The sequence below is a fragment of the Temnothorax americanus genome, unplaced genomic scaffold (genome assembly GCF_048541705.1).
Source record: "Temnothorax americanus isolate GAGA-0224 unplaced genomic scaffold, ASM4854170v1 Scaffold13, whole genome shotgun sequence".
NCBI lineage: Eukaryota > Metazoa > Arthropoda > Insecta > Hymenoptera > Formicidae > Temnothorax > Temnothorax americanus.
Genome location: NW_027509264.1, coordinates 132049 through 158077, shown reverse-complemented (window position 1 = coordinate 158077; position 26029 = coordinate 132049). Strand labels below are relative to the sequence as shown.

Below are 26029 nucleotides of genomic sequence, written 5' to 3'. Positions count from 1 at the left end.
AAATTAGGAAAATTCTTGGGAGTTAAATAGTGTAATCTCCTTAGATTATATAATTTTCTAACTGACTCTTTGTCAGCTTTCTAGATTTTTTATTTTCTTGGAATTTAATAATTTAGTATAAGTTTTTAATTAAGACACACATAAAGTACTTTCTCTTGATATTCTCTTGCAGATATCAGATTTATATGTTGAAAGCTATTAATGGTAATTGCAAGAATAAATAACGTTTGTGTGAAACCACAACCAGTGTCTCCCCGTTTTCTCATCCTGGCCCGGCAAAGCTAACTCCGTGCGGAAAAACGCGGTCGTTACAAAGTTAAGCGTGTAAAAAGTCATGTCTATAAATGACATCACGCTTATAAAATTAAGCGTGTAAAAAATCTTGTCTGCAAAAGACATCACGCTTGAAGAAAATTAAGCGTGTAAAAAATCTTCTCTCTCGTGACGGACCACCTTGGCGGTTGGCGTGGTGAGAGGGCTCCCCCCGCGGCGGCCAGAATATCTCCTCCAGCTGGCCAGTTCGGACACGAACCATTAGCACGGGCGCAAACCATGTGCGGTTACCGAGCGAAACGACGTAGTTGAGTTGCACTTTCTCAAGCGGCGCGTCGAAAAATGCAACACACGAAAAATTGACGAGAAAGGCCGGGATGGCCTCTCTCAGGTTTCTCTCTGCTTTAACAGAGATGATAATTATAATATTAGCGAGACATTTAATATTAAAAATTAAGAAATGACGATACACAATATAATTTACCTCGAAATTTTTATTGCAGCTTGTTGGAGGAATAAATGTTTGCTGGAAAATAAATGAAAGACTTGGTGATATATAGAAGGAATTTAATAATATTATCTTAATTTTTTTTAACATATTTTGTTCTACATGACTAGATTATAAAAGCAATTAAAAATTTACGGATTTAACAATATTAAATATTATGCATCACAAAAAAATGTTATATAGATATATTGAAATTTCATAATGTAAGTGCGCATTCTGGTCTCTCTTTTAAAAGAGCTTCAATTCATCTTGTTCTTACACATATAAAAAATACTTAAGCCTCTTTTGTATACGACAAAATACAAAATAATTTCTATAGTAATATGTAACAAATTTTCACAATAATTTGTCTGTCGAACATTAAATATGTAACAGATATTTCTAAAAAAAAAATCAAGAAAGTCGTAGCAAAATTTAAATATTTTATCTTATACAAATTCTTTCAGTTTGTCATTTAATTTTCTCCCGTATTACATAAAGTATACTTGTTTTGATATTCTTCTTTTCCGAGATTCTTCTCACAAATATTGGAAACAAAAACCGTGAGATACTGCAACAACACGTAAAATATATTCTGTAAATAACAAAGCAGAATACTATCTAGGAAATATTGTAAAATAAAAAGGTGACTAATCCTTAAGACACGCGTAGCCATAAACATTGGAAAAATATACAAAGATAACTGTAATTCTTTTTTTCTTTCAATCGATTACTTAATACATAACGCGATATTATGAACAATTGTATAAATATTTAATCATTCAGTTACATTGTAACGCTAGATTACGCGCTGACGCGAAGCGAAATTTAGCTGTAAATAACTTTGTTGTTTTTAAATATATATCTCCTGCGTAAATTTTAAAATAATAACGACTTATGAAGCAGGTATATTGTGAAACTTATTATGCAATTCAATACAGAAACTAATTCTAATTAATCTAACTTCAATTCTCACAGTGTCACTCTCTGCGTGAATTCAATTCCAATATTTTCAGCGTCATAACGTTAATATTCTAGTGTGTATACAAATGCACAGCATGATGCTACGTCTAAATATTATTTCTTTCATGAAAAATAATATCGTATGACTTTGAAAAAAAAAAATTTAGGAAACATTTTATATATATAATATATACAATATTATATATGTATATATATATATATATATATATATATATGTATATAATATATTTGAGTCGCATGTCTAATTTTGTGCCATAACGCTTTACAATTGACTACTACAGCAGCGATTATAAACTTTATAAATTCTTTATATCTCCTCGTCGAAGATTGTAAATTATAGCAAACGCTAGTTATCACTACTATTACGCCTATGTATATCTAATACCTTATACATAGTGTCTCAGGCACTGCAAATTTACTGTCAAGAGTTTAGATTCTTTGGCAATTTTGAAGTTTAACTCGATGCTATTTCTCTCCGCGCAATTTCTTAATCTTTAACATTCAACATTTTGGCAACTAAGATCTGAACCGAAAATCTAAAATTTAATTACCAAAATTCTATAACTTTTCGGTCATTTAACTGTAAAATTGTTAACGCATCGATAGCGAAGCAAATCTATTTACAATTAGATTTTTAATTTGGCCTCTAACAATTGCAGTCCGGCATAGAATGCCTGAGACACCCCGTATATAAAGACTCTTCAAACTTGCTTGCTCGAAACGAATTCAAGGCTTTATATGTAGATAATGGTATCAACTTCTCTCTCTACTTTTAAATTCTGTATCATATTTTAGTTGCGCGAAACTTGTCGAGTACACATTTAAAACATCTATCTGAAATTAGAGAAGTTCGAGAATAACTGTATTTTGTATTACACAAAAATCGCGTGTTACAAGAATATATGAATCACATAAGTGTCGTGAACATCCAAAGTTTCTTACACTACCATTTGATTGCCATAGAGTAGGGAGAAACTAAATAGCCGGATAAGAGAGTCATTAAGTAAATTCTACGTGAATTATGCGGATGAAGATCACGTTTGTTATCGCACAGCAAAAATAGAAGCGTTCTTTTATTTAAAAAAATAAGAGATTAGATAATGCAGAATCTTCTTATTCGTAAAATACGGTCGAGCCCCCGTTTTACGAAGTTATCAGGATCAAGTTTCCTTTCAGTCTTCCACTTTCTTATCCTAACAACACACATGCGAATCTGCTATCTAAATAACTGCTCTGCCTTTCACTTTCTTTCTCATTCACTGTGGTAAATATCAGTAATATGAGAGCAGGAGAACATTTGACAAAGTTACAATCGATTCAGAAAACGGAAATCACAATATGAAACTTCATAAAACAAAGAGTGGACTGTGATCGATTCTCTATTAATATTTTATATTTCTATTCCATATCAAAAGAATTGCATAAATACATGTGCGCGGAAATGAGAGATATTATACTTTATGTGTGCATTGTCACATGTTACATTAATTGCAATTAAATACAAGATATATAAATATTGAAAATTAAACAAGCTATAAGTACAATTGCCATATATTCATTATTAAAATGTAAAATATGCGATTCTTGGAATAAAAGATATGCGACATTGATTGGCATAACAAAATTAAATTAATTATCTTGTATTATCAATGCACCAAAGTTTCTGCATTACACATTTCCTTGTAAGTACGATAATAAATCTCTGTGCAATAAAACCGGCGAAAGAAAAACTCAAGGCGCGTTAAGATTCATATAGTAAGCTAATGTCATTTGTAGAGTTCACGCAGTCTTTGTAAATATAGCGTATTATCAGATCAGTTTCAAGTAAATTTAGAAAATATATGTTTACTATATTTGTATGATTTACGTTGTATGATTTACGTTGTATGATGATTAAAACAAAAAAATTGATGAGCGTAAAGACTAATGCAGTGAAGATAATGCGAACCTTTGTAGATTATTATTAAAATAGAACAATGATAAATGAGCGTTTTCGCTTTATACAGTATTAATGTAAATCACATCAATTCCTACTAAACTACAAAATTGGAATCATATTTTCCTCTATCATTTAACACCAAGCTATTTGTAACTCATCGATCACCTTCTAAATTTCGTCGAATATTAACATCAATTGAACGCTTATTTCACTTTAAATATATGTGGTTTTTAGAAACCAACAAGAGTAAAGGCAACATTTTTTAATTCTTTTTTATGAAATTAGATCTATAAGTTTTCATAAAGTCGAGGTAAATATCTTTTGTCTGAGTACTTTCTCACTACAAATCAACTAATCATTCTCAAGATTGAAAATGAGAAACACGCATCGCTAAATTTATACAACTTTACATCAAAATGTAATAAATTCCACGTTCCTTACATACAACTTTACTAATAGTCTTTTAATAATCTAGTATTGCTTTGCTAAATAGAAAAAATATTCGCTCAACATATCGTAGACTTATTACAAAATTAATTATATTAAAATATAATAATAAATTTGTGTCCGAGAATAGTATTAAATGTAAGCAAATTTTTTAATGTGTGTGCCTTCAAAAATATTAAACATTAAAATTGTCTATATAAATTTTAATATACGAATTAACGCAATATCACGTAAAGACGTTTTTTAAGACTTTTTTCTTTACCCTGAATATGTAACGACAATAAAAGGCACAAAACCGTATAGAACCGTAACAAGTGATTATAAATGGCACAGTTTTGTCTATTGTTATCGTAATAAATTAAAACGATATTAATCGTACGAACAGCTAATACAGGATTAATAAAAAAATCCTAAATGATTATTAAATATTATAGTTGTAAAAAGGAAGAGGAAAGGTGACAATCAATTCCACATTTATGAGAAACATATAAATTCAGAATTTCTGCGGAGTGTCTGATATATCTTATTATGTATCGTTTGTAGAATGGCAAACACTACCACATCGTTGATTTGAATGTACTGTCATTGGAAATGAAAGATTTAGTCACGCTGAGAAAATCGTTGTTTAACTGTATCCTAACTGCACTTTGCGGCATTGGCAAAGCCATTTGATAATACGTGCGTTTCGCTCGACGATACTCGGCGGATCGTTTACCCTTTGGTTAGACTCGTCATTACCCATGCCGATACTACAGTTGTTTTGCCACTGGCTACCCTGGTTCGTCTGATTAGTGCCGACCCAGGAGTAGAGACCCAACGCCGAATCCACGGAGCTGACGCTGTCGAAGAATACGGGCGACGACGACTTGGACTCAGGTTCCGTTATACGCTGATAGTTATCCGAGTCCAGTCCTAAACAGTCGAAGAAGTTCTCGAGCTGAGTCATCGATCGCGGCGGGCGGGAGGATACTTTGCTGGAACGGCCGTTATCCTGACGCCAATATCGATCGCTGATGTCTGATTTCGATCGTAGGATCGGTCGACCGCGACCTTCCTTCCAACCGTCGGAGAACCTAAAGTCACAATCGAAGTATAAAATGAAAGATCAATTATAAAACGTTGTCGTGTTGTTAATTTTCTTCGGGTGGACGATAGGCGTTCTAAATCTTAATTTACAAACATCTCAGGCGATTGAAAGGGGAGGGCATCTAAAATACCTTGAGTTACAAGTCGGGCTGTAGTCCGTTTGACTATTGGTACTTTCAGAATCCGGGCTGTAGTGTCTCACAACGGACGGCGGTGTCCCGCCGATGTAGCTACCTTTCCTCGATCTATCTTTCTCGGTAGAATGTTGCGTAGACGCGCCACTGTCTCTGCGTATATGGGCCCAGCAATCCTGCGAGAGATCGACGATGATTAAGATCAAACAGTCTTGTGCTTGGGATATATATATCTCGTCAGACATCCCGGTTTATACCTGTATCCTAGGTGCTGGTTCGCTACGATGAGTACAGTGTCCAGAGGAACCGCCGGAGTCTCTAGCTGTCGCACCGTGGCTCAACTTACTGGAACCCGACGACTTTTGCGTTCGTCCGCCCGAGGATAGCACGCTGCTCGCATCGCCACCACCAGATCCCAAAGATCGCCTGATATGGCGAGAACTGAAAGTTAGATAAGAAGGTGTACCAATTAATCACGTTTTCACTTGGAGTCGGCTACAAAAGTTGCTGTAGAACCGGATATAATGTACTCGGCAATTTGTACCGTTATCAAACGGTGATGATTCACCATTAAATCACCTACCTGCGATAACAAACGGCGTCGCGTTTAAAACTGTGGTCCGAATAGTCCGAGCTAGTTTCATAGTCCGGACAATTGCTCGTGCTCGTAGCTTGGTGATGAGCAGTCGGCTTCGCGGCTAATTTCGTAGATGCGCGCGGCGAGAGGGACGCTCGGCGACGCGTACTCGTGTGAAGATCCGGCAGCGATTTGTGGCATATCGTATTTTCCACCGACGGGGAGCTGTTCGACTTCCGACCGGACCTACCAGAAGTGTGCGAGTGCGAGTTGCTTCTGCCGAACTTGAAGCGAACGTCTTGAGGCGCGCAATGCTGCGGAACAAATAGCGCAACGTGTAACGATACAATCAACGCAGTGTTCATTGATAAACCGCGTGTATAAATTTCCTTGACAAAAAATACGCGCGCGCGCGCGCGCGTGTGTGTGTAATTTATGTACGCTGAAATGCATCAATAAGAAGCTTAAAATAGCGACTATGCGAAAGATGAGTGTCGGTATAACACGGAGCGAAGATCAATATGCGATTTTCTCCTCACCAGGACGCGATCCTCGTCCCGACAGCCGGGCGAGAGACTTCCGGGCGAGTATCGGAATTTCTCTTCCCGCGTCGGCGGCCCGTTGCTCTGCGCCGTACTCTGCGGCGGGCTGTCCGGAAAGAACATGTTCTCCTTGCTGTCGGTGTTCAGCAATCGACGCAGCTTCGTTTGCAGCTCGCCCCCGGTACCGCTCGGGGGCCCTGAAATCGTCCGTCTTTGGGGAACCGGAACCAAACGTGGACTCTTCGGTGGCAGCGCGGGTGGCAGTGTTTGTTGAGGACTCAGAATACCATCTACTGCATGCGAAACAGGAACGACAATAGACTTTAAAATATAATTAATAATTAAAAAATACAAAAATAACGAAAAATTCGAAACTGCATCGAAGATATGATTCTTCTAGAACCTAGCGGGAGCTTCTTTCAAACAAAATAGAATTTCGCAGATCTTTTTGATCGGACCGTCCCACGTGTGCCGGGATTATCCTCGCAAGAGTTCTGCCGGTGACTTACGTCTGTCCTGTTCGTGACACAAGGCCCAGCAGCAGGGCGGCGTCATGGGAGTCGGTTGCAACTGCGACGGCGACGTCGGCTGCATAAGGCAGGCGGACGAGTTGCCGGTGCATTTCCGCAGCAATCTCGGCGGCGGTGCGCCGGGCGCGCTCAGCTGCGAGACCTGCAAGTGGCCGCTGTTCTTCAGCTCCTGCTTCCGGTCCAGCACGGTCTCGCTCTTCACGTAGAAGGCTTTCGTCTCCTGCAGCAGCTCCACGGCGCTCTTCCGCTTCCCTGCGACACGCACGTGGCGCAAAAGGAAAAAATTAAGGAACTGGCGAGACCACTACCGGCGTAAATAATCCGCTTCCTGGAAGGGGACACCGTTTTCGTGCCCGATTTCATATACCCGGTTTATCTGGTCGAACCACGTGCGACGACGGCGGTGTCCCCCACGTAGCCGCTAAATTTATGAAAGCCGGCTCTCCTCTTTAGAATATTAGCTCCCAACAGGGCCTTTCATCTCCGATATTTACGTTAGGCTTATCGAGTGTCCCGGAAGTGTCGCATTTCACGCAGGTATGCGTCGCCTCGGTTTATATATTCGAGGCTTATCGTTCTATGAACAAGTATTTTACAGAAATCCGCGCGCATTCGCTTACTCTAAAACCCGTTATCGCGTTTGCTCACGTGCAATTTTCATTTATTACAGAGAGAAAATACGCGCGAGGCGTGTACACTTCCAGGACGCGCGCAGAAAAGTCCATGATCCGAATAAGTCGATGCTACGAAATTGTTTCGAATAATTACGAGCGAGACTGTGTTTAATATTCAATCCGCGCGCGCGCGCGAGCGCGAGGCGTTTGTTAAGAAACGTGATGAAATGCTAATGCGGAACGTACGAATCGGCTGTTGCATATGCGAAATAGAGTCCCGCCAATTAGAGCGGCTTTCACATATAATCTTACTTATACTACTTAATTGGCAATTTGGCGATAATCTCGTTCCGCGCGCGGATCCGCAAACCGGATATTCCCGATATGTATTGTATAGGAAGAGGAACATATATATCGGCGCGCGGAGAACGCGGTTCAGTCACCAGCTGGTCTGCTGGGTTTTAATCAACGACGCGCGGCGCGTATCGCCTCGTTATCAATCGTTTTTCGCCACCGACCGAGGGCACCGAGAAACGATTCCTTTCATTGTCGTCAGACTGATCCGTTCAACACGTTCCTATGGCATCGTCGACGTCGATCGCGTCATCGCGAAGCGACGTACAGATGTCTGGGCGAAGTAAACGTCTTCGCTTGTATGCCGAGGGCAAGTGTTAACGACGAGGACGAGCAACGCCGACGAACGGCGGCGGCGGCATCTACGAATCTGCGCCTCTGGTTCTCCTTCTGTTTTCGCGTCGCCGACATGATTGACGACATGTCGACATGTGCCCGCCGTCGTCCGACACCGCACATGTCCCCGCGGAGTACGCCGGCCCGATCAGGCCCGATAAAACCCGGCGCTACTCCTCGGAGAAGCAACCGCCGACCGGGATAATATAGCTGATGGAACACATACCGGCGTTAAAAAAAAAAAAAAGAAAAGAAAAGAAAAAGAGAGCCGGTACGACAGAGGCAACGTCAAGGCCACGTACTGTAACATATGGCGAAATCTCGACGGGGAGAATATAAAAACTCCGATGGACTTTCGCTCCGATCGCTTCGTGCTTGCTCATTCATGTTGCACGACTATCTCTTCGTTAGGTTCCGGTGTAAATTTCAATCAAATTAAAATTAATTAAGAATTGATCATAATTTCATGGTATTTACAAGTTTATCATAATTACTTATAATTACTTACTTCTAATCATAACTTATCTATATAGTATATAATATAAACATATTATTCATAGAAAAAAAGGAAGTGTCAAATCGAAACTTATTTGTATATATATACGCATATATCTATAATCTTCTTATGAGAACTTCGACTTTTTATTTCAACTTTTTTTTCTTGGTTGAATTCTATAAATGACTTTATTCATGTAAGTCTTCTTCGTTTAATACTTCTTTTTTTCTGTGTAATTTATCCTTCTGCTCATCTTTCTTCAAGCTTCCTATATTCAATGCGATTTGGGCACGAGTGATAACGCAACTTCAATAATTTTCCTTTTCCTTTTCAATAGACACTTCTTCGCAAGTATTTTCGTAAATGTGAAACTTCGGCTAATATCCATCAGGCATTTCTTTTCGTGTTCGATCTTTGAGAGATAATCATAGGTCACTATCGCGGAGCGTATTGGCGACGTGCTATCGCAACGCTGAATTCGTTGGATCGAATCGCGGCACTGCGTTCGCTATAAATTGTCGAAACGAGGCTATCGGACTATCGGCGTCCGTCCTTAATCGGACGTGACGCGATCGCGCACAATGGAACGTTAATGACGAAGATAATCCGTGTTGTCGTAAAGCCGAAAAATGGAACGGATAATTTCTCATCGCGGGGGACGTAACTGCGAAACGTATAACTCTCTCCGCGATATTTAGCCAGTATATTTAGAAAACATATCGGGAAATATAAAATGTTTAAAAAACTGGAACGGAAGCGATGGCAATGAACTCACCGCTGTATAAAACTCGATTTCGAGTTAATTCGCGCACGCAGAGCCTCGTGCGATAACTCAAAACCGACAGTATTTCCCTTCCGTATACGCTTTCGCTCGGCGCAAGCTCGCTGATTCGCCAGCAACGGAATTTGTCATCGGCACATGGCGGAAATTCGTCTCGCATCTGGCGGGGACTTGGAGCGATTCGAGAGAAACGCGTGTAGAGATTTCTTTCTTTCATTATTTTTTTCCTTCCCCTTTGAAAGCAAGTGCACTCGTCAATAGCGACTCCTTGACGCATCGATTCGAGATGCGATTCGCGATGCGCACGGTTCGCATACGGGCTCATCCTCACCTGTATGGTCGATGTGCCGATGATGATTTCTGACGTACGGCGGTGCGGGATGCCGGGCCTGCTGCATGTCCCAGTACGGGTTCCGGGGGTTCCCGAAATTCATTCGCGTCTGCTGCGAGGGCGAAGACGATTGCTTGCAGGGCAGCCGGGCCATGGCAGCCGTCATCTTCTTTCACGGGATCTAAGCCGATTGCCTGGTGAACGTCCCGCTCAGTTTGTTACGCCGTCGTCTCGGCCCCATTTTCGAGCTGTTGTCTCCTCTCTGAAAGAGATAGACGAGAGATAAAAGCAATAAGTCACAAGCGGGGATATTAATAAACAGGCTCGATCGACGCTATTGTTTTCCCCACGCGATCCTATACGCGATGGGAGATCCTCGACAGCCTCATCGCGAAATAGATCTCGCCATTTTTTAGAAAACGTTGTATTCATTACGGAGTTAATGAATTAATTTATTCGTAGTTATGTTATTATTGGAGGCGTAAATTCGTCGCGGCGCGATTTGATAGTTTCAATATAAAGACCATTGTTCCGGCGGGAGTGTTAAGAAAATTTTGTGCGCCGTGCATAGAATTAATCAGCGTTACGGAGCTGGCGTTACGGAGTGCGTCGAGTGGGAAAGTGCCAGTTCACGCGGCTGGTTTAATATTTATCGGGCTGATTGCATTCAATGCTATCGCGGCCAGATGCCTTTCATTACCATAACACCGACTGTAATGCTGCAGGGGGGCTACCCCCTGTTTGCCTTACAAAGGGATATAAACGCGCGGCGACACCGGAGGAGCACCTGTACTCCTCTTTACCGGATCCTCCCCTATCAATAGGCCACTCCAATTTAGATCGCGACGAAAGGGTGCGTCACTCGTTCTCGACAGCTCGCGCCCGTGGATCTCGTAACGCAATGTCACCTAAATTGGTTTGAAAGCCGGCGTTAAGAGCTAAGGTGAAAATATAAAAATAACTTCGATCGTTAAGGTGCATGGAACTAATCTAAGAGCTCTCAAACGCGCAATAACACGAAATTGTTGGAATATTTTAAATTAAGTTTGGCCCTTGGACCCGAATTATACTAGTAGAAATGTCAAGATTGTTTTAAGACTTTTTTTTAATTACAAAGACACAAAGCAGTTGTGAAAATAACACTGTGTTTACAGTGCCTAGAATTTATTATTCCCCGGCTTTAGCAAATTAACCCTCGATTGTGGAGTCTCCGGAACTTTTGCCGCTTTCTTACACAGAATCAAATTTTATTTGTCTTTAAATAGCTGTTAATATTACGCTATATGTAACTAAAGTACGAAAGAATACAACGGTAAATGTGCAAAAAGAGATTATTTTCATTTCTCTTTTTCTCTTCATAAAAATAAGAATCTTTAAAATGTCACATCCATTGGTGTGTAATAAAACGAGGGGTAAATCACTCTAAAATCATGATTTTTCAAAATAAAAAATCGGTAGATGTTGTTAAAATAAGCGCAGCTTTATTCTGCTTAACGCAGTGTAACTGCCCGTACAATTTATTTATTATGTATAACATAAGTTTCTTATTCTATAAAATGAAATCATTCGCATACGAATAAAATAAATTAAAATCAATAGCTAAGGAAAGAAATCACAAGCGTAGTCATACGCAACGCGCCGCGAAGAGAAATAACCATGGGATAAGCATCGAATAAGGAAAAATAGCATTCGATCGCTTACTGTACAGCGTACAGTCTTACTCTTCGTGACGAGTCGGGTAAACTCGGAATATGTTGGCTACGTTCGGTTTGGGCGCTCACGCGCTGTAAGTATCATTCTATCTTCGTTGCACATCGAATATCAAACGAAGATAGAGTAAATACGAAACGAAAGAGGAACGTTGCAATATTGAAATACTAGACTGTGTTACTAGATGTTTTACAGATTGTTCTATGTTTCTACATTGTAAAAAGAAAAAAAAATACTTTTCTACCTATAATTTGTTATAAGTGTCATTACATTATACAGAGAATATACTTGTCTACTCAAAATAAGTCTTAAGTGTTTTCTTGGAAGAAGGAATAATGTTTTCTTCGTTGTACAGAGAGAATTTATAATTTTGGAATTAAATTATAATTGAAATTATAATTTAAATACAAAATTATAAATTATTGACATGAAATGTCCAAACTTTAATTTAAAAATAACAATCAATTACAATTGCCAATATTGCATACAAATTACGTATATTTAAAATTCTTCGAATTTCCAAGAAATTCATTTATAATAAATTTGGAATCCGTTAGTTTTCGAAATTCATTTCAATCGAATAAAATTAATAAAAAACTTAGACATTAAATTTCTCAAAAAAAAAAAACTGAAATTAAAAGTTCCAGAAAAATCCACTCAAAAATGATTAAAATAAAAAATCTAAAAATTGGACATAGATTTGATGAAAAATTCCAGAAAATTGAATAAAACTTAATTAATTCGACTTACACGACTATATTTTAAAAAAAATCCCTCGAGATCCAATTGCCTGTAACATATTAACTTACAAATCGAAAAATTGATGAAGCCCAAATGCAACTGTCATAAAAATAAATGATTATTCTTCATGATTCTTCATTGATTGGTTATTGTTTTTCTTTTAATCGTAAATAAGTAGCGTTACACTTGAATCATAAATATATTCGGGCGCTTAATATTATGAAGGTATAATCTATTTTATTGTTATACACTCAATTTTAATGTATTTAATAATCAACCCCTTTCAGTTAATGAAACGCATATTTTTATTTTATTTTTTATATATTTGGTTTTATTATATATATATATATATAATATATATATATATATATATATATAGAGAGAGAGAGAGAGAGAGAGAGAGAGAGACAGAGAGAGAGCATAAACTTTTTGTATATAAACCAAGGTATAAATATAGACATACGGAAGAAGAAAGATTCGATTAACGTCAACATCGAGGTGTTAACGAACCTGTAAGGGACGGCTCTTAGTTGGTAAGAAAAAAATCATCCGAGAAGCTACTGGACTAGGCTCTTTTAGCGCTGCTAGCGACGACGAGCTTATCGCTAGCTTACAAGAAATATATAGTAACTCCGACGTTAAGAATAACGATCGCCTATTGCATTGATGCTATTCTAACAGACTCATAAGACAAATTCCTTACTTTAGCGTCACCAATATCGAAAAAACAGAGCACAACGTCTATATAACGCTGAACGTTGTCTCGCTGATTTTAGAGTGAGTTACCCCTCGTAATAAAAGTATATTCACAGTTAAGGGTTAAGGCCCTCATCGACTATCCATTTATATCCATTGGAATAATAATCGCCGTACAATGGCCATGTTGGTTCGAGAAGGCGACAGCTCAATAAGTTTCAATCGTAAGCTGATTTAAGGTAATTTGCAGCATGCACCAAAGAATCTCTGTCCGTCTATCGTTCAAACGGCGTCGTCTGGTTTACCAATTCCAACTTTGACCAATTAGATGCAATTTACCAAGTTTAAACGTATCGGAGATAAGAAGGACACTTTCTAAATTTAACAAAGGACTAATTATGGAGTTCTGTCGGGAGATTATAAAGGCGCTTTTCGCGTAATGAGAGTTCTCGCTCAATGTGGCGGTAACTTCGGCACCGCCGAGCGTCGAAGGTATATCGGTGCCCCGCGAAATTTCTGCGTCCCACGCGGTCCGAGAACGGCTCGGGGAACTGGCGAACGGTATACCATTGCAGGTATACCTCTCGTTGAAACAGCGAAATCGTTCGACTTGACCGAGCAAAAAGCTCGGGCGGCGAGGCCGGCGAGTCCTCCGCCGCGAGAGAAGCACACGCATACTCCAGCGTCTCCGTGCACGCGCACGCGGGGCCATGCACGTAAAGGCGGCCGATAATATCGCGACAAAGCGTGTGCCTATACGTGTGTCCGTCGCCGACGACGATGTGCTCAACGAACGGTACCTATCCATCCGTGGCCAGCGTGTACGAAAGCGTGCGCGTAAGCGTGAGATGTCCCGAACCTGCGCGGCTGGACAACCGCCGCCGCCAGGACACGCATCGCCGATCGCGATCGCGCGTGTAAGTAATTCGCACGCCTGGCACACGCGCGCGGGTAAACCGACACCGGCCGCCAGCGAATCGTCATTTCCTGTCGAATCGGCGGATTAAAAAGATAAAAATATTAAAGGACGAAATTTGAACCAATACCCCGGGTTAAATAACATTTTGTTACTTTCAGCTACCGTGTGTGTCGAAATTTATTATTTTTACACAAAACAGTATTATTTTAACTCTATTCTAGTTAACGCCGACATATCGAGTAGAAGCAGTGGCCACTATATAGGAATGACTTAATATTTAATGTTAAGTATAATTTGACACTGCGAATTAACAATTCGATTATATGCGTCCAGCGAGATGTCGTCGTCGATGTAAACCACGGACGCATATATCTGCTTCACGATCTTCCTCATTTTCTTTTGACGCAAAAAGGTATTCCATGCTCGACCGCTTGCAACGCGCCTCGTGTCGCGTCCGTAATCATTTAGTTCTGCTCCGCGTTCGAAGAAATGAAACTCCGTACGATGAACGAGAAGCCCGCGGAGCCTCCGATCTCATGCATTCCGGCAGTGAAATCATATCTATCTCGCGTTTCAGCGAGCGTCTCGAGCGCGTCGAAAGACCATGTCGGTCCTAATCGTTTGACCGGCGAACGAGAACTCCAAATCAATCTTATTGTCACGGTGAGAAAAATTGCATCGACGAATTGTGTACACCCGACATGTCGAAATGGACGAGATCGCAGTAACACGCGCACACCGATGATCGCGTTATTGCGAGCGAACGTGACGGACGTGACGGAACTTCGAAAGGCAGAATCCCACGCGCGCGCACGTTGTGTGCACGTGTGCGTGGAAAGATAAAAATTCTCCCCCCCCCTTCCCGGCGCGTCTCTCCATCCCGCAGCGGGGATTCCACGTTTTCCAGCCGAGTTTCCTCCTCCAAATGTTCGCGCGACAGTCCCGTGGACCGTAAGTGGAAAGAGAAGAGCGTTCCGTTTCCGTCTCCGGTAGAGACCTCACGCATATACGCGTTATCGCACGCACGACAACCGGCCTACGCGCAGCCACTCGAACCCCTGCCAGCATCGGTCGTTGTTTGGACAATCTGCTAGATGCAAATAGAAGCTGCCTATGAGGTCCTGCCAGGCAATGGTCGCTCGCCAGGACCGTTAAAAAGAAGGCTGCTTAGGCGACCGAACGATTGCAGAAAATGTCTATTGTAATAAGCGATTATTTCTGACAGCGTGAGATTCGACTCTCTAATCTCGTCTTTAGAAAAAAGAACGGAAGATTAATTGAACACGTAACACACATACTGTCTTATAATAATTATGATTTTTAAATATTTTTTATGAGAATGGATCAGGAGAATTAAATGTTTAAACGTACTTTGTCATCAGCAATGTTTATATGTTGTTTTGTAAATCGAAGTTCTCTTTATGGGTTATATATTTATAGCTTCGATATATATTAAATTCGCGCGATCACGCAAAAATACGTATGAATCGAATTAAATTAACTTATACTTTTAGATTACAATATTATTTTTTATATGAAAACAGAGTAAAGCATATAGTATCAAACGTGTTTTTATCATTTTTATTATCAATGTTTGTTTGGTTTTGCAAATCAAAATTCTCTTTATATGTATTTATAACTTCGATATATGTTAAAATCGTATGATCGTGCAAAAATGCATATATGTATATCGAGATAAAATTAACACACACCTTTATAGAGATTACACCTTTATAGATTACAATACTGGAGTAAAAAAACGAACCGTCTTATATTTGTATCCTGAAGTTATATATGTATACGTGGAGCGTGCGACCTTAGTTTACGATAATAGAGATGAGCAGTTATTACCCCACATACCTATATGAAGGGTTAAGATGTACGGAAGACGCACCGCCCTCGCCTTCCGCAATTGCGTATTTACCATCTCGAGAAAAACGTGAAATTTTACCGATTATACAGAACATCCTATACTTATCGCGCCGCGTTTCACCCACGGATCTTCTTCATTGCAATTCGCATCGATTTTTCGCAGCTAGACAATTACAAGTCTGTAGTATTACAAGTCTATCCAAATCCGTCCATATCTCTGAAACTTAAAAGAGTCCCTTCACCTTCGATCGTTTAAAAGCCTAGCTCAAGAAGCGTCGATGCCTTTCCGGTAAAATCGGACTCTCGAGATAAATCAAAGACGCCGTGAGATGAAAGGCGGCTTTGTATGTCCGGGTAACGCACATACCCCATGTTCCGAATGTCGACGGACGCGTTAAGCGCGTAGTAGTAGCCGCAAAAACGTCAAGCCGAGCAGCGTCCCCTGGGTCGTAAACCATCAACGGATGTGTCGAATGGAATCTCCGCCTGGTCAACAGTTTATGGTACACGCGCAGCAATTGACCTACATTGTGTTGTACGCCGCAGGAAGGGGGTATCCATAGACCATAGCCCGGGACTAAATTATCAGGACACTGAGCGACGCACGAGCGTGAGGGCGACTTAATTAGCCAATTACCGACGCGCGTATAGAACAGCGCGCAGCCGGTGGTCTTAGAATCCGGAGGGTGCGGTCAGAAGGAAGGGGGACGGCGAGGGCAGAAAAGGGTCCGAATATCCGGACGGATGGAGTTTCGCCACTCGGGGCGAGACTGTCGGGGGAGGTGCCCCATCCGAATCCAGGACAAGGCGATTGAAACGTCAGCTTTATCCTTGAACGGTGCAAAAGGATTCCCGGCTCTCTCCGGCGGAATCAATTCGCCACCACCCTCTCTCCGCGGTTGTTCACGTTCTCACCTAAAACTTGCCTCCTATTGACAGCTCCTATTGAGCGTGGCAGAATCTCGAAGGGGCCGAGAGTGTTGGAGACGGCTCTGCGGCGCAGATATGTTACATTTAAAATATTTTTGCCCCAGCACACACGTAGCCTTGCTCCACATACGAGCTCGCTATATATCCTCCTAAGGCTCACGATGGGAGATATTTTTCTCTTTCAATGAGAGAACGCGCCGAGCGGAAATTAAGTACTGCGGCCATCGCGCGCTAAACTAAATTCATGTATTGCGGTTGAATTTATACGTACGTATGTACAACGCACGGTGCGTTACATAGGCATCTCGTAATTTTTGACAAAACATATATTGTACATTACAACGCACTGTAAATATTAAAAGATAAAATTTAAACCAGTATACTTTGAATCAAATAGCATTATGTTCTTTTTAACTATTTTATGTGTGTTGAAATTTATTATTTTAACTTCATTGGTTTAGTTATTAACGACATATTGAGTAGGAGAGTAGTGGCGACCTATAAGAATGTTTAAAAATGACTCAAATTGAATATAATTTGACACTACAAATTTAAGTATATATTACATAATATTATACATATATTTCGTCGCGTTTTTGGCACTCGACCTTTCACAACCAACATCGTCGAGCACGTTGTTATGACGAGATGTGGCAAAGCAACAGTTACAACAATAAACCTATTTTAGCTGTGCAATTACACTCGAGCGTAAAGCGTTAACTCGACATTATAAAACGCGCGATGAATTTTCGAGCCGCTCGCGCGGAGCCTTTTGTGAATCGCGCGCCGTTTCCGCCTGGAACTTTCTGATTATTTGCTACGCGTAATAAAACGCTAGCCTAGCATATCCGACAGCCGCGGCGGCGCGGAGGGGCCAGGATGCGTTCATCGTGTCTAGTTCCGCGTAATTTCTGCGGGCAACCAATGGTTCGCCGTGTGTGCGCGAGCACCGCGTGCGCGGGCGGCTAAATGCCCAGTAATTGTTTGTTATATCCCGACGTGTTCCGCAAGCGGATTACACGAATTACACGGCCGCGGAGAAACGCGAGGCGACGTAACGCTCCATTTTCCGAAGGAAAAACCGTATTTTCTTCCGGGTCTTCCGGGACTACTTTTTCCCGACGGCGCATCGACAGTCGTTAGCGCGACAAAGGGGTTATTGAGAACGATCGTCGGCGGCAAGATATCTTTCTTTCTTTCGGCCCTCCCTCGCTCTTTCCCGGCGACAACGACGTTTGAATGGAAACGTCTCGCGTGCAGCCGCGAGACTTATCGTCTGTCAGTTTATTGAATGAGAAAGGGGCGGTTCTCTCTCTCTCCGGATTCGAAATAAACGCAAACGCGCGCGACTGAATAGAAATGCCATCGGGGTAACACGTGGATGTTCGTAATGACCTTCACGCTCAGGAAAATCCACATGACGTAAAATGTATCGGTCTTTCTGTCACAGATTTCCGGTTTGGTCTATATCGAGCCGACCGACCGACCAATTGTATATACCAGCATCTTCGCCGACTTAAGCATTTCCAACCGCGCCAATTCGCCGCTGGCACAGCCAATTGATCTTCACCTTTCCGATTCCACCCTTGCGATGTATTTCAAGCGTCGAAATCAATGAGATTTAAACGAGCCCGTTAGCGAAACGGGGATAAAGGCCGAGGGAAGAGATCGTTGCTGACAGCAACGCGCGCGAAAATATCCTTCGCGACGAGCTCGCGGAAGTTTTAAGAATGGAAGCTTCACGAATAGCCACGAGGTCGATTGACGGCTGTCGCGAGAGCTTCGTCAGAAACACGCGGCCCGCGTCACTATTGAAAATTTTATCGCGCGCTCGGAAAGCTTAATTAACCGTCGTTTAATTAATCCTCTCTACGAGGGTTGTATTTGCACCCCTGGAGCGGCCTTTGAAGCGCGCACCCCGGTAACCTTCACCAGGCCGCGTAAACGGAAGGTTAAAGATATCTTTTATACGTCATATCGTATATATAATGACGTCAGTGCAACCCTATGTTTTTATATAGTCCAGTTTTACGACACGTGCCACACACAGAGAAAGCGCCCCGCAGCATCTCGTTACGCAAAAGCGCCCTAGAACCCTTGCGTCGCTCGTTATTTATTTATTTTATTTTTCACCGACATATCAGCGAGAGTTTCATTCAATTTACGCATATCGAAAACCGCGAGCGAACGGAGACTTTCTTGCAAATCTTCTGAAATCGAAGAAATTGAACGCCGCGTTTATTAGGTGACTTATTTTTTTTTTTTTTTTTGTTATATCGACTTGATTGATATCGACTCGCTTAACGAGCCTACACGCGTAAGCTCCCTCTCGTCGCTATTGTCGTCGCGCTACGTGGCATCGCGCTCGCGTTTGCAGAAATATAAAAATAAATCCGCTGACATCCGCGGAACGCGGTCTCGTCCATTGACTTATTTCGCCATTACTTTCAATATTCCGGACACTTCATTTCCCGTCTCTCGCGTGTTTGTTCCGAGTATTTAATCCAGGAGGAGAGGAGGGATTTTCTGTTTCTGTTTGCGCACAATTCTGCGGTGCGACACCGCGCGGATCGATATACACACACCACTTTCTCTGGCCACTCGACAGCGCGCTATTTCCATCTCGCTTTTGACATTGAATTTCCAAGCTCGTATGATGCGTTTCCCGAGGAAAACAATAGACGAAGCCACTCGACAGGGACGAGCGAGCGTGTGGACGAAACCTACGTACGATCCGAAACAAGGAGTAATAAGATCGTTCAGAGCTGCCAAATGCGACGCAGATCGGCGAATCTAAACGACAAATTTCAATCTAGCGCGACTTCTGTAAACCTGTACCTTAAGAGGCAAAGGATCGTATTTCCAGTTTTAGTCGCAATTAGAGTTAATACCTTTTCCAATACACACAGAGAGAATTTTCTCTTAGAATTTACCCTGAAAATAGGTAGTTGTGGGACAACATGTGCTACAAAGAATTTTACGCGAGCTATTCTGATTAATATCTACCATAATAAAAAATACTAATATCTATTACATTAAAATATAAAATATGTTTGATTTTTACTGAAATATATATCTAGGAAATTTCAATAAGTTTTCAAAAATCACCAATCTGTGCTTGGTAATTTTTATCACGTTCGCAAAATGTCTTTTGTATATTTGAAAAAATTCCTTGGTTGCCAAGTTGTCCCAAGATTGTATTGAATTTAACGGTAAAATATAACGAAAAATTCTCTCCGTGCAAAAGTTTAAATTGTATATAGTAAAGGGTGTTGTGTCCATTATTACTAGTTCCTAAGATACAGCGTTTAGAAGAAGTCGTACTATAGAAATAACTTTAAATCCTGTTTTCTTTAAATTTCTATTAATGGAGATACGCTTCTTTATCTCTGTAGATGCAGAAATATAATTTAGTTGAGCTTCGCGAATCTCTTTCCCGTCTCAGGCGATTCATAATTGTCACTCCTCGATCAGAACGCGCGTCGCTTCCTGTTATCGCACGGTTCTAATTGTTAAGCTAATAATATACGCGGCAATCTCATTTTTCCCGCACCAATTATTACAGCTCGCTCGGCGTCGTCGTCGACGCTCTTTCCGTCATCGCGAGACCGTCGTTTCGACGTCGTCGCCGCCTGCCCCCCGCAGCTCTCGAAGTATATTATCGCAAAGTATACCGGGGAACACAACCAGCCGTATCTCCCGTGTTTTGAAACGCTCGCGTGGCTTACAAAAGGCCGCGGAAAACCGGTATATACGGAAAATGTCACGGCCTTGTCGCCCGATGCGACCGGCGCCGATCGCGGCGCAAAATAGTCTATCGACCCGACCTGTGTGCCGCCCAAAGGCGACGAATCAAACTTAACGATAGCGGATCGACGAAATTCGACGACCGGATTTTCGCAAAGGGACTTTCCAACGCTCGATACATCGCGGACGCGGAAACCGTGCATCATCGGCGGCGCGAAACGTTGAACGGAGGCGAATGCCTCTGCGATGGTGGTTTAGATTATTTTTTAAGTGGGCGTAATATAAGCGCGCGCGGGGGATACGAGGCAGCATCTGCGGTGCAATTTACACCGCGTGCAACGGTGTTAGCGAAGCATATCGCTGGAAAGAGCCAGCTGGCTCTTCCCCCCCCTCGAGTTCCGGATCGGTATTGAGCGTCATTTTTTAAATGTTGTTACGTTATATAATATATATATGTGGCTGAATGTGTCGATACAACGTAGAGAAAACGTAGGCTAACGGTGATCAAGCTCGGAGTTGCAATCCGCTGCGAATGCATCGCCAATGCTCAATGCCTTTTCCGCATTTCTATAATGATAAAACATCGCGCTCCGGTTAGTTTGCCAAGGCGAACGTTAGATAAATATTATTTCTATACAAATAACAAATAATAATCTCTCGTAAATTTCGCTTCGTAGCGATCCCGCCAATCGGAAGAAATTAATTGAAAATTTAAAAAGAAACTTGCGCGAAGACGGGAATTTGTTTTTAAATTTCTGTTTTAACGTGCCGCTGAAATAACGCGAATTAACGAGGGGGAAAATGTATGATGAATTAAAAGAGCAAAACTGACGGAATAAATTTACAATTTTAACTGCTCCTTCACGTTCGTAGACCAAGACGGATCGCCGGGCAATATTGCGAGAGGTCGAATTAAGCTCCATCGAAGAAGGACCGCGGGAAACCTTTGGAAACCGGAGGGAAATCGTACTCTCTCGAAGCGCGATGCCGCCGCGCGATATTACAAACGTCCCGTACTTACAATTGGGACGAGCGCGCGCGTTGGATGCGCAAAAGTCGGTCGTTCTCGAAATCTTACGTGACCATCAGCGGCGCGTTTCCGGCCGCTGTAAAAACCGCCGCCGCCGCCGCCGCCGACGCTGGAGTTCTCTCTGACGCTGCAGCCATTTTTAACGGATCGCAATGCATAAAGCGTAATAAATGACGTACCGTAATCGGCACGTATACGCGCGCGCGTAACTGGGAAATGCTGCGCCTCGCTCTTTGTTTTAAAACCTAGCGGTTTCCCACACAGGGCCTTTCTCACACGTGACCGTCTCTGTCTGTGCGCCCCGTGTGCGATAAAGCAATGACGCCAGGATAATGCGCGTTTCGCGGCCGATTAGAGGCTAATGCCAAGGTCCCTTTTCTCCCGGGTAAAGGGTGAAGTCATCCTTAGCGTGGCACGAAGCGTGCACTTTGCGTTATCGCGCGCGGGTTCAATTTTTTGCGACGGATAATACGTAATGAGAGCTTATCTCCGCGAGCTATCAATCAACACACGCGGCTCATTGTCAATCTCTTTTTCAATAACGTTTACTTAAGATTACTTCGACAGTACACTGAGAAAAAAAAATTTGTCAATCCCCAAGAAATATTTAATCCGATACGTTCAACTAAACATTTTAGTTAGTTAACTAAACATTGGTTAAATTAATTAATTCTTGATTGAAGAAACTAAATAAATCGTTGAAATAACTAATGTTTAGTTAACTAACAAACTAACTAAAATGTTTAGTTAAACGTATCGGACTAAATATTTTTGGGGATTAACGATTTTTTTTCTCAGTGTAGAATTAAGAGTAATTTCAATAAACAAGAATCGTCGACGAATGATATTTGAGAGGACGAAGATCAAAGGAGCAAGTCTGTGCCCTTAGAAAGTAAATGATGCCAAGGAAGAATGCTGTATCAGTCTTATGAGAGTAATTAAATTGCAGTAAGTTATTTTAGTAAATATCCTTATAACGTTAGCGAAAAAAGAACTAGTTATTTTAACGGCACGATCTCGGATCTCTCAGAATAAAAATTTACGCTCTTATTCGTGCTCGAAATTATCAGAGCTTGATTTGAAAAGGAAGTTCATCTGTGTGTTTAATATATCGGTCGTTTCAGTTCCAAGATACTGTTGCGAGAAGAACGAAATTCTGTGCGTCTCTCTAAAGTGAGATCATACTTTATTCAATCTTACTTGACATTCGTTTTAATTGTTTGCGATTGTACCTTATCAACAACGAGCGCAAAATTCCGCTTGAACCTTAATTAGAGGGCTAATTGACTAATTAAATTCAATTCTGAAGATACTGGAAATGACGCTCGGGGCGGATATTTAAAGGGTCATAATCGTTAAAAAGGAATTAGGTAGGAGACGATGGCTCAATCTTCCGAAATTAGCGCGCGAAAATTCCTTTTGAAATTTTCCGTCGCATTCCGAGCGTATCCAACTGATCGTAATTTTTCAATGTAAGAAGAGTATATTAAAAATTAATTGTAACATTCAATGTTAAGGAAAAGCGGGAACGTCCAACGCTGGTCCACTGTCGCGTTCGCCGATAATAAACCACGCGAGATAAAGAGCGAGCGTGGGTCTTCACCGAAAGGGAAATAGTTTTATCAGAGTTCACATTATCAGCGTAGGCTCTCTATCGAAATACAGCCAATCTAAGGGTAAACGTACCCGTCTCGATATCCGTATCACGACGACAAAATATAGCGTCGCCGGGTGCGCGCGATAGTAATCGGGAGAACTTACCGTGGCGTGCAACACGCGACACTATATATTGATTAAAGTGAAACTCGAGATTTTAAAGCGAGTTCACTGCTTTACGGATCAATTACGATCGCCGGTGGGCGGGGACCGATAGACTCGATGCAGAAATGTGAAGGTCTCGCTTGGCCTTCGGGTCTCTTTGATGTTTCGCGAGAAAAGTCGTCGTGTATTTTTGCAGTCACCAAAAAATACCCGCGAAATAATATTCCTCCGTTTATTTAAACCTTACTCTTTACGTCCCACGTCTTTAACCGTTTCGACGGAGAAAAGATCCGAGGTATCGCCTAGCTCTCTCTCTCTCTCTCTCTCTCTCCCTCTCTCCCTCTCTCGGTGTCCACAGAGAGGCACATAGAATCGCTAACTCGCTTAACGTTAACTGGACGTTTACGACCTGCGGTAAAACGCGAAAAATCGATAGGCCGAGCAAGCGTTGTCGTCGCACGCGAATGCGGACGTGAACTTTATCGGGAAGCTGACCGATCTTCGCAGCGATCGACCGACCGCGCTCCGGCGACGCCGACGTCGCGCGTCGGGGTGGCGATGACAACGACGTCGGGGGCGAGACGCCGAGAAGGCGGCCGGTTTAATAGTTCAATTAACTCGAGTCTATATAGCGCGGTATATGAATATTTGAGCGGCCGAGGAGAGCGAGCTTCCGATGCCGAGACGGGAGAACATCTGCGGTCTGCGGCATGATGAATCCGCGTGCCCGGGAGATCGTCGAAGGGAGACACGCGCGTCACAAAGTCGATCTGCAAGCGCATTCTTATCGCGCGTGCGATTGATAGACGATGGCATTCCAATTACGGTGACGAGTCGCGGCGAAAACCCGTCCTCGGAGAGCTGCTGCGACGTAATACGAGCGGGGATTTCTGGAAGAAGCTCGGGAGCTGAAAAGGTGTTCTCGGAATTAAAATCTGAGATTTTAGGATAAGTCGCGATGGATATGCGTTGTAAAGTGAGAGAAATACTGTATCGCGTTAAGTTCAATTATTACGGCAATACGGTATTGTATTGAAATTCTCGTAAAACGAGCGGTTAAAATGACTGTGTTCCGTGCTTTCCCTCGAGCTGGTACACTTCTTCTTCTTCTTCTTCTTCTTGAATTAATGGCGCCTGTCTTTCGACAGAGACAATACAGCCAGCTTCGTATAATATATATATATATAGTAGGATCCCTTTCTTGTTATATTTTTCCCAAAAGTCTTATAAATTGGGATAGACACTGTTTTTTAAAACTTTCGAGCTGCTGCACGACCCAGCTTGTAATTTATGCGCGTCTTCTGTCGAAAGCGTGAAAACTAACGTTTGCAGGGACGTCATAAGCGTCCGAAATTGAATCGCGATGATCGATACGGCATTTTTTTTACTGACGTGTATTAAATACACCGTTCAATTAAAAGCAATTGATGGCGGTTTGCGCTCGATAAATATGCAATGCCGTATCAAAGCCGCCGCGCCGCGTGGTGTCGGGTTTCCGCGTAGAAAATTGGATAAAAATTTGTTAAACAAATTTACGTAGCCGGAGCGCGCGTGTGTATTGGTGTGTGTGTGTGTCGCGTCGCAAAATTCTCCCCCTTTTTTTTCCTCGCACGGCAGGCTTCCGCTTTCGACGCACATTTTTCGCACGGAAGCGACACGTCGCAGCTATAGACGTGCCGCTTCGATTCGTGCATGCGAAAGGCCACAAACGGCTGGTTTTTCCCCCTGACAACAATTCGGAGAGCGGAATCGCCGCATCTCTCTCCGAGCGTGTCGGAGAAGCTCAATGATTAATTCGGGACCTCGCGCGGCGAACGAGAATCGATATTCGACAACGGCAACAGCTGATCGGCCGACGAATCAAAAATATCGCGGCCGTGTCCCAGCCGTCGCGCCGATCGGCGAGTTTCAAAGACGCGAACAAGGACGAAGAAAATCGTGAGATTTATAAGACACGCGCGTGTCGGCGACAACGCAAAGGCGGGCAAAAACGGCGTTCTTTAAAAAAAAAAAAAAAAAAACGCGTGCGTGGACGAAGCGCGTGCGGTTGCGACACGCACGCGAGTCAAGAAATCGGAAGTCGTGCGTGCGTGCGTGTCGGAGGGGGGCGAACAGGGGGCAAGGGCAAGGTGCCTCTCTCGGCCACCGGATCGGACGACAGGTTACTACTCACGTTGGATGCTGCAGCGTCAGCATATCGGCGCACCCGGGACGACGCGTGCGATCCTCGCGCGAGGACGGCACGAGGAGGAGCGCGCATTCGCGTCCGGTGATCCCGGGGGGGGGAGGGGGGACGACTCGCCTCAAGAAGCGACTGCGGCTACGGCTGCGGCGACCACGACGGCGTACGCGCAGTCAAAGCGCATCCGGCATCTCTCCGCACGGCCTCCCTCGAACTCGCGCGCACTCGTGTACGTGAACCTTTGCCGCGTAGGTGACCCCGACGACGCGACGCTCTCCCAAAGAGTGATGGAGCGTGGAGAAGACGACGACGGAACGCTTGCTTCGCGACGCGGCACGACGATACCCGCCGTCCCGAGTCCCGAGTCCCGAGTCCCGACCACGCAGCAGGTTCCGCGACTTGGCTGCTTCTGCCCCGCCAGTGGCCAATGTTCTGCCTGCCTCCGCTCACCGCTGTCGATTCGCGTTGTTCGGCCTTCGGCGGCCCCGAGCGCGCACCGCACGGCCGCAAAGCAACGGGCAGCGCTCGTC

At 42.8% G+C, this 26029-nt stretch overlaps 1 protein-coding gene across 3 annotated transcripts; it reads right to left on the bottom strand.

The window, feature by feature from the left end:
* Positions 1-823: 823 nt before the first annotated feature.
* LOC143894125 (uncharacterized) lies at positions 824-26029 on the bottom strand. 3 transcript variants are annotated; one of them, XM_077400215.1, is made up of 8 exons: positions 25491-26029; positions 9912-10173; positions 6979-7251; positions 6467-6759; positions 5934-6241; positions 5608-5791; positions 5348-5526; positions 824-5203 (listed from the first exon to the last, which is right to left on the bottom strand). In XM_077400215.1, exons 2-8 carry the CDS (start codon positions 10075-10077, stop codon positions 4756-4758), a joined length of 1851 nt encoding a protein of 616 aa, XP_077256341.1. In that variant the 5' UTR covers positions 10078-10173; positions 25491-26029; the 3' UTR covers positions 824-4755. The 3 variants fall into 3 exon arrangements, with proteins under 3 accessions (XP_077256341.1, XP_077256339.1, XP_077256340.1); XM_077400213.1 differs by having other exon boundaries at positions 6467-6762; positions 25491-26021; XM_077400214.1 differs by lacking the exon at positions 25491-26029 and adding an exon at positions 21548-21728 and having other exon boundaries at positions 6467-6762.